This window comes from Pseudopipra pipra, chromosome 2 (assembly GCF_036250125.1).
Source record: "Pseudopipra pipra isolate bDixPip1 chromosome 2, bDixPip1.hap1, whole genome shotgun sequence".
Taxonomy (NCBI): domain Eukaryota; kingdom Metazoa; phylum Chordata; class Aves; order Passeriformes; family Pipridae; genus Pseudopipra; species Pseudopipra pipra.
The window spans coordinates 56,121,795-56,141,463 of record NC_087550.1 but is presented as its reverse complement, the minus strand read 5'-3'; the positions used below and the strand labels follow the sequence as shown (position 1 = coordinate 56,141,463).

Sequence of the window (19,669 nt, the reverse complement as noted above, 5' to 3'; positions counted from 1 at the left end):
TTTTTGTTCTCCTTGTAATACAAAAGAAACTGCAAATTAACTTGATGGCTACTTGAAAGGATTAATTCAGAAACACAAGGACTATAAGGACTAGAAGTCCTGGAATACATTTCTAGAAGCTTCTCAAACTGTAAAAGAAAAGTAGCTCAAGTTCTATAATTTTAAAGATAAATATTTATTTTAAAATCAGGAGATGCTAGGCTGCTAGTAGCATTTTGTTCATTGAAAAAATCAGTAGATAGTTTTGTAACTTTTCTTTGCTTGATCAACTCACAGTAGTGTCCTGAACTGTCAGCTCTCTCTTGTGGACTATCACCCAGTAATTCAAATGAACAAGTTTAATGTTTATGAAAATGAATTTGTACTTCCGCCCGCACTTGGTAGGTCATCCTCCTAGTATTTCAGAGATGGCTCTCTACTCCTAGCCCTTTAATTTTAGCACGTCCTCAGCAACTGAAGAGATTTGATGAATGGTTTACTTTTCTTCCCCTTGCACATGCATTTGCCCTGTGTTTGAAGGACCTTTTTATTTAGTCAATCATACTGCACTTTGAAGATAGTCATTTTTACTGCACCCTGTAAACAGGGGTAGTAAGTCTTAATAGTGGAGGCACAGAAGACCTTAGTGGAACAACTATTAGTTGTTATCCACTAAAGACACATTTCAAGTTATCAAAAGTGTCTCTCTATGACAGCTGTGCCCACTGTTTGTTTGCAAGGGGAGCTGGAGAAATGGCTGAGGCCTTCTCTGAATCTTTGCAACTTCTGTTTATACCTCTCTTTTTTCAGCTAAGGCAGGAAATGTAATTAGTGTACAGTGACAGTTAAAACTGCCTCAGAAACATGAGATTGATTCCCACGATGGCTGAAAAGTCCTCCATGCAGTATGTATAAACAGGCCCAGTTTTCGAGTTCTAATTAACTTTATTAATGTTTAGTGCAGGAAGTACAAAGGCAACTTAAGGATATAAAAAGCACTGGAGCATTGAAACACTGGTTTCATGTAACTGACTCTTATTGAAAGACATATTTTTCAGCATTTTGTAAAGAAAAATAGAGTAATTTAAAAGAAAGATATTAGATACTTAATACACTCTTATAAGGAAGCTTTAAATAATGGAGCAAAGATAGTAATAGTAGATTCCTATTTGGTAACATAGGTAGCAACTCTTTATGATGTGCAATTAATAAATATGATAGCGGACACGCAACAATGTACAATGACAGTGGGATAAAAGAGATGCAATTACATGCAAGACTCCTATTGTGCCAGCAAATAAGACTTAACAGGCTACTGCAAATGAGTTTGTGAAAAAACAATCTTTTCCATTACATGTTCCTTTTATAGAAACATATCAACTCGCATGTGAAAAGATAAAATATTACACTGGTAGATAACTGTGAAGACATTTTCCCCAACTATAGAGAGAATTGCAAAACCTTGCAATCACAGCAATTGTATATATTATTTTGATTTAATAATCATAACTAAGCTTAACAGCAGTGATATATTAAACACACAAAAAATATATTATTTGCATAGATTTTTTGTTTACTGCCCATGGATTACCATTTGGTAAATACATATATATTATCCAGCAAGCTTTGGTGCTCTTTGATGAACTCAAGTTGGAATATGGCTGATTTATACTATACATTTTTGCTATTACTGTAATTGTAAAGGATACTGTAACGATACATTTAGGGTGCTGAAACCTCTTAAGTACAGGAATTATAGCAGAAAATATAAGAACACCTTTTCTGTTATTTACTGACCCTATTCCCAGGCGTGATGATTTAACAATATTTAAAAGATATTCCTATTTTGAGAAGCATTCAGATCAGGTGGTCAGCTGTCTGTCCACTAAAAGGATTGTACCTTGGAATAATTTAGTGTTACTTCTGATACTTTTCATATGCTTGTTATGTAAAAACACATAATAAAAAATCATCTTGCAGTTATGTGAAAATATAGTATTGTTTTGTACAGTCTTGCAAACAGTTTAGAAGTAGATCATTCATCCACAGAGAATTTAGGAACTCAGAAGTATGCAATGTCAACAATAGAAAATTACTGTATTTTTAAAGATGTAGACTATTATTTTTAGGCTTTTATTTAATCTTTTATATGAGTATTCTACAGTGCTCGCAGTCTTGCCAAGAGAGCTTCTACTTCTGGAATGGCTTCTCCCTGAAAAGGAGACCCGATACGATCTGTTTTCTTTTCCTTGTTGCCTTCTCCGTGACAGTCTTCCTTTCTCCCAACAGCCTTGTTCCATGCCTTGGAACTTGTTTCCACATCATATGTAACTTCTTTGGTGACTGGGCTTCTTGTCAAGTTTAAACTGATACTGTGGTGTGAACACGGCTTCTCTAGTTGTTCTTTCTGGTTCTCTGCAGAAGATAAATCAAACAAACCTTGTTTCACTATTAAAATACTCAGTTTCAATATTTTGTAATATAAAAAGACCTCTTGATCAGACAAATTTTACATGCAGATGATGCACTAGAAGGAGTAATGATTGCCAAAGAGGCAAGAAAAAATATATTATCACTTCAAAAGCAGTAGGCTTGGTCCCTTGGAAGTGATACAGACTTTACATGACTTCATTAGATTAGCATCCATATTTCTTACAAAATCACAGATAGAGCTTGACAGGATCCTCCTTTCTTACTGGAGTCAAAGATAAAACATAGTACCTAGCACCTCTCAGTGTCTTCCGAGGTTTTATCCAGTTAATTATATTTCCTACATATTTTTTTAATTGTTCAAATCTTAAAAAGTATTAAAAAATCTATTTCAATTTAATTATCCATTGTAATAACTTTTCTTTCCTTTGTGAACTTTTAGACAGCTAAGTAATTTCAAGAAATTGCATAATTCACTACATTTTGGTAAATATCACTGGCGTTGACACAAAGCTGCACTCAGTTAATATCCAGGCAGGAGTTTTATAGGTTTGGCATGTATTAATAAACAGATTTCTTTTTTGTCATTCCCCACCCCCGCTTCCAAATCAAGTGACTGTTCTCCAAACCAGCACATGAGTGGTCCCTCTCATAGATCTCAAACTTTTTAAAAACAGGCCTACTCAATATTCATGTAACCTTGAGCGAGGCTTGAAAATGCCTTCAACACACTTGACATGACATTTAAAGTTTTTTGGTTATTCACTGAAAGATGTTCCATCATCCCAATAGTAATGACTTTGGAGCACAGGCAGTCACTCATGACAGTGTGTTTTATGTGAGTGCTGAAAATTCCTACCGAAAACAGCTTGTACATTAAAAGGCAGCTGCTGAAGATATTTACTGCACTGTCATTCCCTGACCAGGGGCTCTCAGTGATGGATGAGGATTTTACATACTTTCTTGGACAATCTCAGCAAATTTTGTAAGTACGATCACCTTTCGGAAAGTGAAGGAAAATAAATACCTCCTTTCTATTATCTTCTAAGTCAGATAAACAATTTCTAATTAAAATTTCATAAGACAAATTTTGCACTTAGCTGAAAAATGTAATTTTTTTTTACACTGTGGAAAATGACTTGACCTTGAATATGCAGCAGCACACATTTCAGTGTTCCTGAATCACAGGAAGCCAAAGACTTATTTATTAACACATATTTGTAATTACATATAATAAACCCATCATATATAATTAACATATCCCTGGTTATGTACACTCTTAAATATCTCATTCTACTTAAATGTTTATGCTTATTGATTCTGAACACATATTTCCAGACTGATAAAAGCGTGCTACCTGTGTCAATATACAAACTACTAGCTGCACCATAGATCTTTCTCTTTACATTCAATCTAGGGGCAGCAGGAGAAATACTTGGTGCTTCAAAAATCAATACTTTTGTCTTAAGTAGAAGAAAACATATTGTCATATAATAAGAGATTAAGTATAGCTGTTGGACTTTAAAAAAGGCAAAAAGAAATTAAGCACTGAAAGTAAGCTTCTCAAATATACCAACAACCAAATTTTAACTTCTTTGCAGTTCAGCAGTCATCACCCCAAAATACTCACACATGAGGATAACTAGGTGTGGTGAACTAGATCGAGTAACAAAAGTGGGGAACACTTATGAACTGAGGCCTCAAAGTAAAATCCAGCAGTAAAATTCCCCAGTTTCTCATAGTGTACGAGGGGCAGAGTAAGGCGCCTTAGAGTGAGATTTACAACAGTGAATAGTCTAAGCAGGGAACTGCTGCAAGTTAGCTATTAAGTAGTAGCTGTTGGGATCTATCCAAATTCTTTTACCACTTTGAAACTCTAACTGATTGAGGCTTGCACTTCAATGTGTCCCATAAATTGCTGCCTACAATCTGGACTTATTGCATGGGAATAGGACAGAGTAAAGCTGAGGACAGCTGTGCCTTTTTCTTTCCTTAAAACAACAGCAATCATGTTGATATTTTTGACTTTCTATGCACAGACTAAGGAGTGGAGCATTCAACTTGAACGACAAGTGTCCTTCCTTTCTATCCGAAGGGTCCTGCAACAGTGAAAAATGGAAAGTGCCTGAAATGCTGCTTAGTTTATGTCAGTAGTCCTTGTTTCATCTCCTTTTCAGTGATGATGTCATGATTCACTAGGAAAATCACAAAGTCTCATGTTCTTAATATGTGACATGTTATGCTAGTGATAAGCAGCACTTCCTAAATAATGAGAATGCTTTGGTCTCATACATGCTACAAATAATACTGAGCAGCTAATGTCAATTAAAAAAAATAGTACTTGCACACACATATTTTATCTAAATCCAGTACTATCATCTCAAAGTTGTTATTTCAGCTGCTTCCTGAATCATGTGGCATCTTTACCATGTATGTTCCTTCAATCAAGGAGAAACTTCTTCACACAGCATTGCTATGCTTAAGTGCAAGTCCAGTATTAGCATAAGTGTAGGTAGGAGTTCCCTTCTTTGTAAACTGGCTGTTGTTAATGTCATTTAGAAACACTGAACTTTGCTAGTCCTGGCTCAGAAAACATACACATTTACCTACAGCCCTAGATTTCACTTTAGTTAATATGCACCTAAAGAATTAACTGCTGTAATACTTGAGGTATTACAACTAATAGTGGTATTCATCAAAGTGAAAGATCACTTCCCTTTAAATCAAACTGTAAAATTAGTTAGATACAAGCAAGGTAAAAAGTCTCACTAATTCCTCAGTGTTTTATTTTAATCCAGCAGGAATTAATTTGTGTTAAAACCAAGCTCTTAAACACTTTGTACTGCTTCACACACTGTTTCAAAACTTGCATGCATTGGTGATTGGGTACCTCATCCATTCCACTGTCCTGACTTGGGATTGTTATCACACCTCCCTCAAATCCTTCAACATGTATCTATTGAGGTGGGTGTTTTAAAAAAGCCAATGCACCTTGCATGTGAATTTAGAACTACACAGCTGTAAGCTGCTGCAGGTTAGCATGCAACTGACCACTACAACGGAAAAGCTGGACTTCCTTAGGTCAGTATGATAAAGAGTATAAAGTATATAGTTATTTACTTTTAAGAAGAGTCCAAAGTCAAGATTAACTGACAAAATAAACACAAGAATAAACAGCCATTAATATACTGATATTAGACATTAAAACCTTCGAATCATCAGAGTAATGAAGTTTCAGAATTCACACATATAGAACTGGGAGCAAGAAAACATAAGTCATAAGAAGGAATTTGATCTGGTTCTGAAGACAGTATTTCATATGGCTGCCTAAATGGTAAGGAGATGGCTTAGTGACATTGGCCACCTACGTTTCTAGAACAAGGGAACACATAGAAAATCCAAAAACCATATAGATATTAACAGACATCAAAAACTGGTTTGAACTGTTATATCATAGACGTACATAAATTTGTTTTGTGCTTGTGACAGTAAACTATATTCGAAACAAATTGCAGTATAAAAGTAATGTATCTACACACCTACATGCATTGGTTCAAATACACATTTAAAGAATTGAATATAACTAAAATTACAGAAGGCTAAATGAAAACTACTCGTGGAAGGGCACTTCTGCATGAATTCTTGTTAAGAAGAAAGCTTACATTTCCGGAGATGCACTATTTGTCCACCTACTGTAGCAAGGTGTACCTTCCGGCAGTAGCAAGACAAAAAGAAATCAGTCATTAAAAATCACCAGATAAAGACAGAGTTTATTAATTTGCTGTATATACTGGAAGCAGTTGAGACAAGTTTCTACTATTTGGTCACTTTTAACAATTGAAATTTGCCATTTGTTATATCAAAACAATCACTATGCGGATTTAAAAAAAAGCAAAATTTTTGAATTCAGGATTAAGTTTTCTAAACACTGGGGTGATAAGACATTTACCCATAATAGTTTTGACTTTACTGCTGATGAATGCTTTCAGGCATGGGTTAGGCAGAAATCACATTGTACACTACCAAAGTCTCAGTGTCCAGATTCCATGACATTTAAATAATTTCTTTTCTTTTGTTCAATATCAAACCCTTGTGGGTCCTCCAGTCCTATTAAAATTCATTTTGTGCAGATATTAATTTCTTTAACATAGCTGTTAATAAAAACATTTTAAAACCATATTCACATAACTTAAACCCAAATAGTTACTATTATCTAGATACAAGTCTTTTAAAAGCAATGCTTAGGAAATTTAGTTGACACAAAATTTTGCTTAATATAACTTTCCATAGTTTATAAGCAGTATCCTAACATAGAATAACTTATAACAATATGCTTATAATCTATTAAAGGCTACATAGTTCATATTCAGAAAAAGGAAATAGTGCACCAGCACGTAAACAAAAAATACCAGTAGTATGAGACCTGCCTGCTGTGAACCTGGGGAATGAAAATATGATCAATTGAAGATTTTTAAATCCTGCATAATAGTGTTATATATTACCTTTAATAAATAACAAAAATGATTGCAAGAGACTCACTAAAGTTGAGATAGATTTTTTAAAATAACTAATAAATATTTAAAATTAAAAAGGACGTTGAAAACCTTTATTTCATCGCATAGTTTCTCAATAAAAGTCTTGATACTAAGGATATATTTCGTTTTTATGTAAATACTTGTACACTGATTGAAAAATAAACTTGCAAATACAATAAGAAGAACTGCATTATGTGGCATTATATGCCTGTATTGCTGTCATACATCTCAATGTAGGGCATAACAAAATTGTAACATAAGAAAGAACAATTGCAGTTACAACCTCATTACATCTTTTACCAAGTTAACAGTGAAAAATCCTCAAAAACCAAGTGGAATATTTCTGATCTCTCTGACTTGTGCTCCACATACTACATCATATTCCTGAAGCTATGTGTATGCCAAGATTTTCTAAAGCCCACCCATATAAACATTACCCACAATGCAAATTGTTTTTACATTTTATGTTATGACTTGGCTGTCCTAGACTCTGAATGCTCCCGTGTCAAATGGCTTTGGCTTGGAAAAAGTAAGAGCCCCAGCTATAACTCTTACCATTGTCTTCCTACTGTGGTGTCGTAGTTTGTTTCTGTGTCCCTGTTGCATGGAACTGAAACTCAAGGAAAAGCAACACCATGCTGATGCTGTGCTCATGTGTTTTCTCAGCAAAACATCAGGGGAAAAGCAGCATGCATTTTTGACAGCATGCCATGTACTGATTCTGGATGCAGCTGTATAGCATTCCTACAAGCTGGAATGCTTTCAGCAGTCCAGCCTCTGTCAGGAAGTCCTGCCCATTTCCCACAAATTACATTGGCCACATCATCATGCATGTCCCAATGCAACCTTAACAAGTGAAGTGTATTTAGACAATGGTCATGTACCATGGACCTTGTGAGGATATTCTCCATCTAAATAAACAGCAGCCCTTGAGAAGTCAATCTGGAAATGTTTCTAAAGGGTTTCCTTGATGATACCAAAGTATAAAGCATCCCTATTTGCTGAAGGTATGAGGAAAATAGTTTCTAACCATGAACTACTTTTTTGATATAAATGGGCAATACTGGCTAATGTTTCAAATGGTGGACATTTTCTTCGGTAGACCTTATTTTGAAAGGCTGAGTATGACCACTGCTGGCAGACACTTCAAGGACCTCTGTTTTAAGTTCAGGACAAGGTGGAGATTCTGAATTCCCACTTCAGTTGCATCTAGCTTCAGCTCCAAACTAAATAGCTGTATTGAGTGTAGGTAGCAAAGTTTTGGTAGCAGGGGAACTGCAGGAGTGGCCTCAGCGAGGAGAGACCATGATTGTCCTGTGTGGACACAGCTGTTTCCAGATGGCTCCAATGTACCCACCAACAGGCTGAGCCTGTCACTCCTCTGTGCCATTAGTTGTCTCAATGACAGGATCTGCAGTGATAATTAAGGGGTAGGACATGGTGAAGCCAAGCCTGAGAAAGTAGGAAGACTGTGTTTTGATTATTCTGTTTGTTTGGTTGTTGTTTTCCAACACAAAATCAGTAGTGTGTATATAAACTGGCAATGAATTAATTTGTTCCACGTCAAGACTGTTTTGTTGAGTAACTGCTGAGTGATCTCCCTCTCTTTATCTTGACCCATGAGATTTCCTGCTTCCTAATCTCTTCCCCATCCATCCCCACCAAAGTGGGGACCAAATGAGCAACTGGGTGGGAGGCTGGCTGAACCAACAGAACAACCTCAGAACAGCTTAGAGATAAGATGACTCCATCTCTTAGCATTCCTATTTCAAATAGTCCATTAAAAAGCCTCACCAATTCTCAAAAATGTAATTTTGAACTTCCAGATTCCAAACTCTTGGCCAAATCTGCCTTACCACTCAGAACAGAGTTGAGACATAATACGAAAGGCTGCTATAGCTAGAAGGTCCATTCCTATTATATAACATCACTCATAAAAAATGTGATAGCTCCTTGTTGTATACTATAATGGAAAATACTTTAAATACTTTATATTGGTTTCATATTTTTCCAACGATTCCTCTGATTGACAAGCATAGGGTTGAAGAATGCCCCTGGTTAAAGGAGTGCTGTGTATTGTTACAACTTAGTTTGAACCTGCAGGTCCAGCCCTAATACCTAAAGGAGTGGGAGTTGTACATGAAAGATCTTTGCTTGATAAGTAATTTCTTACACCCTAGTATTTCATACTAAATGCTCACAACTTTACTAATCTTAAGCAGACAATAATTCATGAGGCATTAAAAAGTGTTACTGATATTTGGAACAATTTTTTTAAAATATGCACATTTCATTTAATAGTTGCTGCTGTTCTGGAGTGTTACATTAAAAAGGTGTGAAACACAAGGAATAAACACTATGAGCAAGCTCAGTTTAGATGAGACAAAGTTTTCTGAAACACTGAATATAGGGTTTTTATGTTCATTTCAAAGGCAAGAATAGAGTATGTCAGCACTAAGTGCGGCTAATATGGAGGATTTATAGATACTAAATTTCAAAGAAAATCAATTACAAACTCTGAGCAAATTAATTTCTTATGAGAGGAATTATGCTGGACCAGCTCCCTTTCACTTGGCCCTAAAGCAAAGCCTTTAAAAATTCTTTTAATCCCTTACCTACCTACACTTTCTCAAAGACTACTTCAAGTTCCTGCTAATCACTCCATTTAAATTTTTACCTATATTTTCTAAAGGTAGTTTGCATTTGCATTTAGTTGGGACCAATTTCTCTGTTTAAACTAATATATTCTCACCTGTGATAAGGCAAAGACTTTTTTTTACAAGAAATGCAACTTTAACTTACTGACATTTTAATGAATGTCTTGAGTGCCTGTCAAGATGATAAGAGAACAAGAGTGTGGATCAAGCTGCTGGCAGAAATCACCCAAGCTTTTTATGTATATGAGAGAAGAAACCTCTGAAGGTGTCTGAGGACAGACTTAGGAGTTTGGCATCCTTCCTTTCACCCTGAATTACGGTGGATCTTTGTGTCTTTTCACGCATTTTTCCCCAAATGAAGGCTCATTTGTGAATTTTTAGGAAACTGCAAATGAAAATTTCCAAAATAAAAATCTACTTTATGGTCATTATTGACTTTTAGAGCACATGGGTTTAATCATTCTTGAAAAGCTAAATTCCAAGTCTCTTAATCTCGAAATGGATAAATCATATGGCAGAGCTTTAGTATTAACAGTTCATAAATTAACATTCTTATTATGCCATGATGAAGGGGGTAAAAAGGTAAATATTGATCTACATGAATACAGCAGAAGTCTTCAGGAAGTGGGCAGAAACATTACACGGCCTAGGTGTTTATGGGATTTCTCCCAGGGTAAAAATAGAATAAATAACAATATTTGCTTTTCTTCAAGTCAAGAAATACCCAGAAAATGACAATAATAAAACTAGAAGTTAACATATTTAGACTACTTTAAATTCCTGAAATGTTGTTTGTTACTTGCTTTTTTTTGTTCACAAGTATATTGTAGCTTGCATTGCAAATCATCTTTAGAGTTAACTGTCAAAAATGATGGCTGTATAAGTTAGTGATCTGTGACAAGATAACATAGAGATCCATAGTCTAAAGCTACCCTCTATTCGGCTGATGATAATTAACGTAGTTCCCACATACGAAACTGCCACTGATGCCTTTGAGCAGTAGATACATTTAGTCTCCAAAGCTGTCTGCACAGCATCTACCTGTACATGAATATTAGTTTCAAGGTGCACTTTGATAAAGAACTTCAGGAATAAGCATAAAGACTGCTGCCATCAAAGGAAAGCCACTAGCAGTTGCAATGCGGAATGATAAGTAATATGCTGATGAATATTACTGAAATGGAAAAGAACCATACAATTTTGTCTTCTTTTACCAACTGTTGCGGAAAAACACAGTAGGAAGCCTCCTACCTCAACAAACCCAAACAACAAAGCAAGTCTTAAAGACTGATTTTGTACCTACGAGATTCTACTCACTGCAGCTCTAAATAGTGTTGTTGCTTTTGTTTAGTATTTACTATTTAGCATACACATTAAAAAAACCAAACCAAAACAAAAAACCAAAAACCAAAAAAACCCCACCAAAACTATGCCCCATCACTGAAAGTGCTCAAGGCCAGTCTAGTGAGGTGTCTGTGCCCATGGTGGGGGTATTGGAACTAGATGATCTTTAAGGCCTCCTCCAACCCAAACCATTCTGTGATTCTTTGTGTCTATGTCTAGTAATTGCCTTAAAAGCTTAACACTAAATTATTTCTTATCCACTACTTTTGATATCAAATGTTTACAAGCTACTCCCTAACTATTCTAGTGACTGCTACAAAACCAAACAATTTTTAGTTCTTATTTTTATCCCAAACTTCCATTCCCAGGCTTTTATCAGCAATCAGAGTATTGGTAAGTTGCATTGCTTGAAGTTACAGTACAAATATTTTGTAGTGTCAGATCAAATCAATGGGAAAAACTTTCTTTCTCTCATCATCCGCTGCTGTTCTCTCCTAAGGAATCAAACTGCTTCTAAGCAAAAGGAGGCTTTAGAGACTCTTAGAAATATTTCTGGGAACAGCATAAAGAAGAAAGGCTAGAGCTAGTAAATTAGGTGGGTGTTAGTTTTAATAGTTGAGTAGAAACATAATTTCCTCATGTTCCTGTAACAGGACAAATATCCTGGGGCAGTTCTTGCCCATGCAGGTCACAGTCACAGTGGGCTGTCAGTCACTATTATTCAAAAGACTGCAAGAATAGCATATGGTTCTCAGGCTTCTCTCATTTTAAAACATTTTTAAAACAAGTCTCTGGAATGAAGAGCAACAGAGAGCATTGCATGCTGTTAATGCGATGACAGGGAAGAGTGTAGTGATTTACTAACCTGGAAAAGTATTTATGAAAACTCCAAATTCTAATCAGTGCTTCTTTATAGTATGGGTGCTTCTCAACAGGGTGGAAGCAGACCTGACTCTGAAGTTTAACTTGTGCAAGCTAACATCCAAGATTGCTTTCATGAATACAGTGGATGGAAATGGAATAAAGCTGAATCATCTTAGTTCATGTAACTTTCACATTATCATTATGGTTCCTTTTTTCCTCTGACAAAGCTCTGCAGAAAACAGTCAAAAGCATGCTACCCAGGAGACTGGAACTATGTAGCAGGAAATAGTACTTATTCAAGAAGATCCTTATACAAAGCTAAATATTGAGAAATAAAGGCAGAGGAAAAGTGACTCATCTTTCCTTGCTCTACAAGTTTGCCATATATATTCTTTTGACAATTCTTCTCTCGCTCTTAATATGATGATCTAATTAATGCTATGTGCTTTCACTTAATTATTTCCTCTCTTTGGGATGGACTGTAATTGGGCCTTGCTCATGTGTGGAGAGACCTGGGATGTAGAAAAATGTTTCTACTCCATACATGTGAGACATTGAAATGGTTTATGGCTTAAACATTGTTAAAATCACTGAAGGACTTTTGTCCACTGTAGCAAACTGTGCCAGAAGTAACTGCTCACTGAGCCCCTCCCTGAATATGCCTACTAATTTGGACTGTGGTGGGAACTAAGAGAAGATAAAGGTGGCACTATTGTCCATTTATCCCAGGAGAAGAATGTATCCAAAAGTGTGAAAGAATGGAATGCTAATGGCTCAAATAATCAAGATGCTGATGATGTGCAAAGTAACAGCCCAGGTGCTGAGGGCGTGCAGATTTGACACCTCAAGCTACAAGTTGAGTGTTGGACAAGATAAAGAAAGAGGCAAATCCTGCAAGGTGCGACAGTGTTTCTTTGTCCTTACACAAATGACTTAGTTTCAATAATCCCCACCCCCTCTCCCAGGGAAGTATCAGAACAATTCACATGTAGCCTGAAGATATTAATCTCTGCTGATGGGCAATGATCTCAACTGTGCTGACATAACAGGTAGCTGTAACATCTTAGAAGGTGTCTCCTGAAATGTCCTGTGATCCAGTATTACAACATCCAGTGTAAAACTTCCCGCCCCAGGGGAGGTATCAGGGGCATTCCCACCTGGACTAAGCATAATAAAAGCCGCCCTTGGGCTTTGTTCACTGCACGGGACTTTTCTTACCACTCTGGGCTTTGTGGACTTCACTCAACACACATGGGCTTTTTCCCTCCCCTCGGGACTTCCCTCACTGGCACAGTCTTCCCTCATGGCCCACACTTCATGCAACACCTGGGCTTCTTCCCTCACACGCATGGGCTTCTCCCTTCACTATACTGATTCCTTCCCTCACCACCACATGGGACTTCCCTCACCATCACAGGCTTTTTTCCTCACCACCCCGGGTTTCCCTCGATGGATCCAGACTGCAACCATCACTCTGACAAGACTAGAACTTTCACCACTGAGAAGAACACAAGAGGAGGATCAACAGGATGCCATCAAAACCTATGGAGTGGTGACATTTTTTCTACTTAATCTGTCTTTCTGTCACTCTCTTTCTCTCCCCCTTTGTCTCTTTTTCTTATTTCTTTCTATCTATGTCTCTCCACCTCACATTTACTATTAAATAAAAATCCGTATTATTGACTTTGGCATATGCTCTTGTTGGCACATTAATTCAAGTAGAGGCATCTCTACAATAATTTTAAAGAACCTGATCACAGCAGCACATGATCCAGCCATTCATGTATTTGACACAACAACTGCACTTTGCAACACACCTTTGCACTTACAGAAAAAACCTCTTTCTCATGGAGGAACTTGAAGAGAAAATTTTACATAGAAGATGAAAAAATGAGACTGAGAACCTAAACCCTTTACACTCACTAAGAAAACAAGGCAGAAGGCAGTAAGACCTCCTAAGCCACTGAAATAGAGGATTTGTAACCACAGACTTGTTTTTCCTTTGTCTGTTTTGACTTATGAAGCAGTCTTGCAAATGTGTTTAGCTCAAAAGGTGATATTAAAAACAAACGGTTCGAGATCAGCATGGTATATTAATTATGCAAAAGAATCCAAACTGAATTTAATAAGAAACAGGAGACTTCAAACAGGAAAAATTGTTTCTTGTTTGGTGAGTTTTTTTGGGGTTGTTTTGGGTTTGTTTTTTTTTAATGGAGACAGTTAAAAAAACATTTATGGTAATGCCAGAGCATCTGCTGATTACCGTCAAAGCTGCAGGATGCTAGCATTAAATCACTGAACCATCTTGACAGTTTCTGGGTACTTGAATTTCATTCTAATAATAAACTGCTGTGAAATTTACACAAATTGGAAAATTAGCCAGAAAATGTTTACAAAGAATATAGGTAAGAATAAATAAAGCAGATATCAAATTGATTTGCATCTGAAAAACCAGATCTAAAATACACGTTTGGCACTCAGATATTTCAGAGCTGCATATAATTGGTAAATCTCTAAGAAAGACTAAGCACTTTAAGAATAGAATATGATTTTATCATTCATTTCCTAATGATTTTGACCTATCATTTTTTTTGTTTAGAATTGCTAGCATGCTTGTTTATTTAACGTAAACGCAAATTAGCCATTTGAAGGTGGCCTGCAACATTTAAAATCAATTTTTAATTCCTGACACCTGAGGATTCCACACAGAACAATATACTTCATTGTAAAACTTTAATTGATGCATCTATGTGCTGCAGAGAGTGATTACTGGAATAATAAGTACGAGAGTGTGTTCCGGTTGCTAAGCAAATGTGAGTAAGAGAAAAAGCCCAAGAAACGTAACAATGAATCAAGGTGTGATGACAGGATAATTATTCTATGTGCTGTCACCTCGAAGGACTCTCAGAACATTGACCTGCACATGATCACACATCAGAAGATTGCCCGAGGGATAATTAAAATAATAATACACAAAAACAGACAGTCACAAAGTGAAAAACACATGCTTAACTTACTTCTCTGAAGCAAGTATGGTCAAACGCATTCTTATGTTAAATGCAAATGCTTGAAATGTAAGAATTCAGAGAATAACACTTTACAGCAAAGACCACTGAAGTCTATCTGAATTAGCATGAATGCTTTTCTTTCTTCAGTTACTCTGGGCATTCAAGTAAATATTATTCACACTATGACACATTAAAGCATAAAAACTGTGAAGTGACTTTTTGAAGGCAGTTGGAAAAAATGTAATCCTTTCAAAATGTGTTTAAGGTTGGAATGTAACACATTCAAAAAGAATTACTGTGGTGGTGGTTTGACTGGGCAAACATCCATCCAGCCTCTTGCTCGATCCTCTTTATTTCATAGGGTGAGGAGAAAATAGAAGGTGAGAAGACTCATGAATAGAGATAATCACAGTTTAATACAGCAAAAGCAGTGTGTGCTAACAAAGCAAAATAAGGAGCTGATTAATTTCCTTGGCAGGCAGATGTCCAGCCACTTCCTGAAAAGCTTCAGTTGCTTGTGAAGACAAATACCATAACCATAAACATTCCCCCTCTTTCCTCCTTCCCTGAGATTTTATTTCCGAGCATGGCATCATATGATTGAGTATTAGGTCTGGGTCAGCTGTGCTGGTTATTTCCCCTCCCAACCTCTTGCCCACTCTGGGCCTCCTGCCTCTGTGTGTTTTGGGGATGGAGAGAGAGAAAGCCTTGACACCGTGCAAGCACAGCTCAGCAATAGCCAAAACACTGGTATGGTGTCATCATCACAGTCACTAATTCAAAGTACAGCAGCTTATGGGCTACTATGGAGAACGTAAAGGCTACCCCAGGCACACCCAGTAAAACTGCAGATAGTAACAACTCTGTACTCACTCAGCTGCCATTATGTATCTGAATTTGATGGAAACTGTTCACATGACAGATTTCAGACTTCAAAGGCAGATTTTAACACAATTTCACTTTTTTCTCTTTAGGCTTTTTTTGTTTACTGTATGTTTATACTGGCATACATCCCACTACAAGCCTAGGCTTTAGCTCCAAGCCCATACCATATGATCACGTCTGAGCAATGTGTTGTACATTTCCTTCTCACACGTGAATGTGCAGACATGTTTCACTGCCTTTAAACCAGCCATTGACAGTCTTGTTCATGGCACAAATGTTCTTTGCACTCTGTGCTCTTCAGCCTGCTTTTGAGGTTACCTTTGCCAATTGCATGAAACCACTGATGGTTACTACTTTGCAGCTGTATTGGCTATAGATGCCAACTTGGTGCAGACAAAAAAACCAAACCATAAAAAAATCTATTTCCAGAAGCAAGCTAGTCCGAGATGGAAATCACCTGAGGAATAAATTCAGAGATCTCCTCACTTTACCCTCTGTTATTCCATATGTAACTGAAGAAACTAGAACACAGCCAGAAGTTCTGTGGATACTCTTCAAAAATTTAAGACCACTCAAAATACGTGAAAAGATTTTTTTGGAACCCAAGGTAAGCATACAGTTTTATGTGTGTATAAATTCATTCAGATCAGGATGCCTATAGGTTACTCTCATGTGTACTGGTACCATAATCACATGGTTCTAATAAGGAAAATTCTCTTTCTCCCACTATATTCTAAAGAGATGATAAAAACACCTTTTAGGAAACACAATACACATAATAATTATTATAATGGCACTTCTTTCTAGAACAAATATGTTCTGTAAACTCATTGCTAGGTCATCAATTAAGTTACTCACTCATACTAAATACACTGGAGTTATATTCTCAAATCTTTTCTAGCACCTTCATTAGTGCTCATCTCAGGAGTAATGCTGCACCCAAATAGCTTTAAATGCTAAGGAGGAAAACAAATGCTATTGGAAAATCTCCCAGTGTTCAGCAGCTCACTGTGATCTAAGTAAAATTTATTAAAATGCAAATTTCAAGCATGATACTATTAATTTCAAAGTAACATCCTATGGAAGAAATATAATTTCCACTTTTGTGTAATAAAATAATACCACATACAAGTGGTATTATTACATAGATTCTCAACATTAGCCAGTAGTGTTAAGCATAACAATTCAGCAGGCTCCAAAGATATTTGTAGAAATTTTGCAGAAAAATAGTAGGCCGGATATTTATATATTTTTACTTCAGGAACATCTTCACTGAGGAAAGAGAGTGGGGAAGGCAGAATATCCTCTAAGAATTCAGCTATGGCATTTGAGATTTTATCTGACATCCTTTAAAAATGTTTGCTTTTTCTGAGCTTACTAAGCACATAGATTTTTTTTTTCTAGAAGCTTAGAATCAGGACAGTTTCAATAAGGTGAAGCAGATGTATAAATTTATAACTCTTTGTTTATGTAACAGCAAAAAGTTTAATTACATTTGTGTAGATGCATTTCCCTTTTCTTTAAACTAGTTTTGTGGTAATGAATATTCTAAAATATTCTCAGTTACATTTAAAACAAGAAACTACAACTTTAACTGGGCTTATTATAACTACAACTATGAAATAAATATAATTTGTTGACTACAGACACATGTATTGCAGCTACATAAACAAAACTGTAGTTGCAACTTTTCTTCTCTATTGTATAAAATTATTTGTAACAAGAGCATGCTTAGTCCTGTGCATCCTTGTGCCTGACTAAAGGCCCTTGATCCCAATGTGAAATTAACTGGACGGAATTGCTTTGTGCTGGTTGCCTCAGGCTCCCTTCACAGTCAAAAAGGAAAACCAACCACTTCTAAACTGCGCTTCATTTAACCCTAATGTAGAAACTTTAAACAGGTAAAGAGTCTGCACTGAAGATATTTGAAGGTAACTTCTGTATCTGGAAGTTTCACACTTTTGACTGCAGCAAAGTGTGCATAAAAGGTGTATTTCCTAGTCTGGACAGAGATAATGGATTGTTGTGATCATATTTTCACTATAAGGGAGGACAGGGCGCAGGTTCAGTGATTCTAGGGCCTGATAAACCATTATGAGTATCCATTTTACGACTTCTTTAACTCAAGCTATAGAATTTCACAAAGTTTTTTCTGGCTACATAAAGAATATAGTTAAAATAAATTATATTCTGGTTGTTACAGTAAACAGTTTGGATATAAACAGGGGAACTCTGTTTTGTATGCAATATGCTGACATGAACTCTAGTGTGAAAGTTGCCATTATTAAGTACTTGTTCAGTCATTGTTTCCTTTTACAAAATCCTTCATGTTCACTAATCTTTATCTTAAGTAGACACAGATCTTAGTTTAAGGTCTTTTCTCTTACAGATTTGTGATACCCAAACTTTTGTGTAGCTTTGCAAGTTTCTGACAAGCTTGAAACATATTCTGGATTTACAATCAGCCTATAAAATAAATGATTCCTACTTCTGAAATGGTATATACAATCTTACCCTTCATGTGAAAATCTTCACTGCTGTAACTGAAATTGGCTTAGATTTAGTCCTGGCCATGCAAAACTTATAAACTCCAGTAGTGTACACTTAAACTTAAGAAACTCACATCCACAGAGGACTAAGTGTTTAAGTTCAGTCTTTACAGATGATGCTTTGAATGGCAAGACAACTGTGTGATTGTTAAGATATTAGTCCTGTGTGTATGAATTTTTGTTAAGATAGTTAATTATTAGGTAAAAGAATTAAAGGAAAAGTTATTTGAGTCCCATGAAAATACTTTATGAACTCTCTCAAAAAACAAAACAAAAACCCCAAAACAACAACAAAAATCCCATATCACTTCTTTTGCAGAGTATGCACCAAATAAAAAAAGAAAGGGATAAAAATACTATGCAGTGATAAAAACTATAACAGCACCTAATTTAATTCATATAGTCTCATTGCCATTCAAAATAAGCAGTAGACAAAATATTTTCATGGTCTTATCATATTTTACACATATATTAAAAATTATGTCTCTCTTGTAAACATACTAAGTATTAAGTTTATTCCATAAAAATAAAGAACTAGTAAAGACAAGCATTAAGGTTTCAACATGGGAAAGACAATAACAACAACAACAACAAAAATAATAATAATACCAACACACAAAGATGTTTTTGGTATGAAACAAACACATGCAGTTCCTTAGGCCAAAATTTTTTGAAAAGACTATTTTCATCAGTCTTTTCACTACATTTAACAGACTCTAACACATATTTCATCATTCATTCAGAAACAAATCCAAATGACCTATGCCTATCAGAATTAAAACAGAAATGCCATTTTCCTCATCAGATTATGCACAGCTCCATATTCCTTCATGCACGTAGGAAGGACTGTGATACACAAAGATCTAGTAGAAATGTATTTTAAATTTGGTGACACCTCATTATAGGAAAATCTATCTGTGGGTGGCTGAGGTTGTTTTGTACTATACTAATTACACAAAATACAGAATTTTTGAGAGTTATACTAAGTGTGGGATGTTGTCTCTAGACAACATGAGCCAGTAGTGCTGTATTTCACTATAATGAAATCATTGTAGAGCATGGTAGTCCTGGTGCAGAATCATTATGCCTGACTCTGCAGAACAATAATGGCAAAGAGATTGCACTGTCAAGGGACTAGTCAAGGGAAAAGGCAATCTTCAGAGCACAATTAAAAGCACATACTTTAGGTATCTCTTGGCTTCTTTCGATTACAGAGAGAGCCTAGCTTAGATTAGTTTTAAATAAATAGAGAGGGCAATCAAAACAGATCCCATGTAATTAAGCAGAATATATCTACATCTGATCATAAACTTTATTTACCTGTTTTACGTGTATCTAAACATGTCCAAGAACTGCCAGCTTTGAATCATAACTTCTGACCAGTAGTTTCTAAAAAATTTTTTTTTTCAAATAGAAGT

The 19,669-nt window shown here is 35.9% G+C and overlaps 1 protein-coding gene across 5 annotated transcripts in view; it reads right to left on the bottom strand.

Annotated features, from left to right (window-relative positions):
* Window positions 1–2,091: 2,091 nt before the first annotated feature.
* The window catches only part of DIAPH3 (diaphanous related formin 3), a 209,378-nt gene continuing 191,800 nt past the window's right edge, over window positions 2,092–19,669 (bottom strand). For all 5 annotated transcript variants that reach the window (XM_064645581.1, XM_064645582.1, XM_064645579.1 and 2 more), the window contains one exon: window positions 2,092–2,394. In XM_064645581.1, coding sequence (XP_064501651.1) covers window positions 2,138–2,394 — 257 coding nt within the window. In that variant the 3' untranslated portion in view covers window positions 2,092–2,137. The remainder of the gene's footprint in view (window positions 2,395–19,669) is intronic.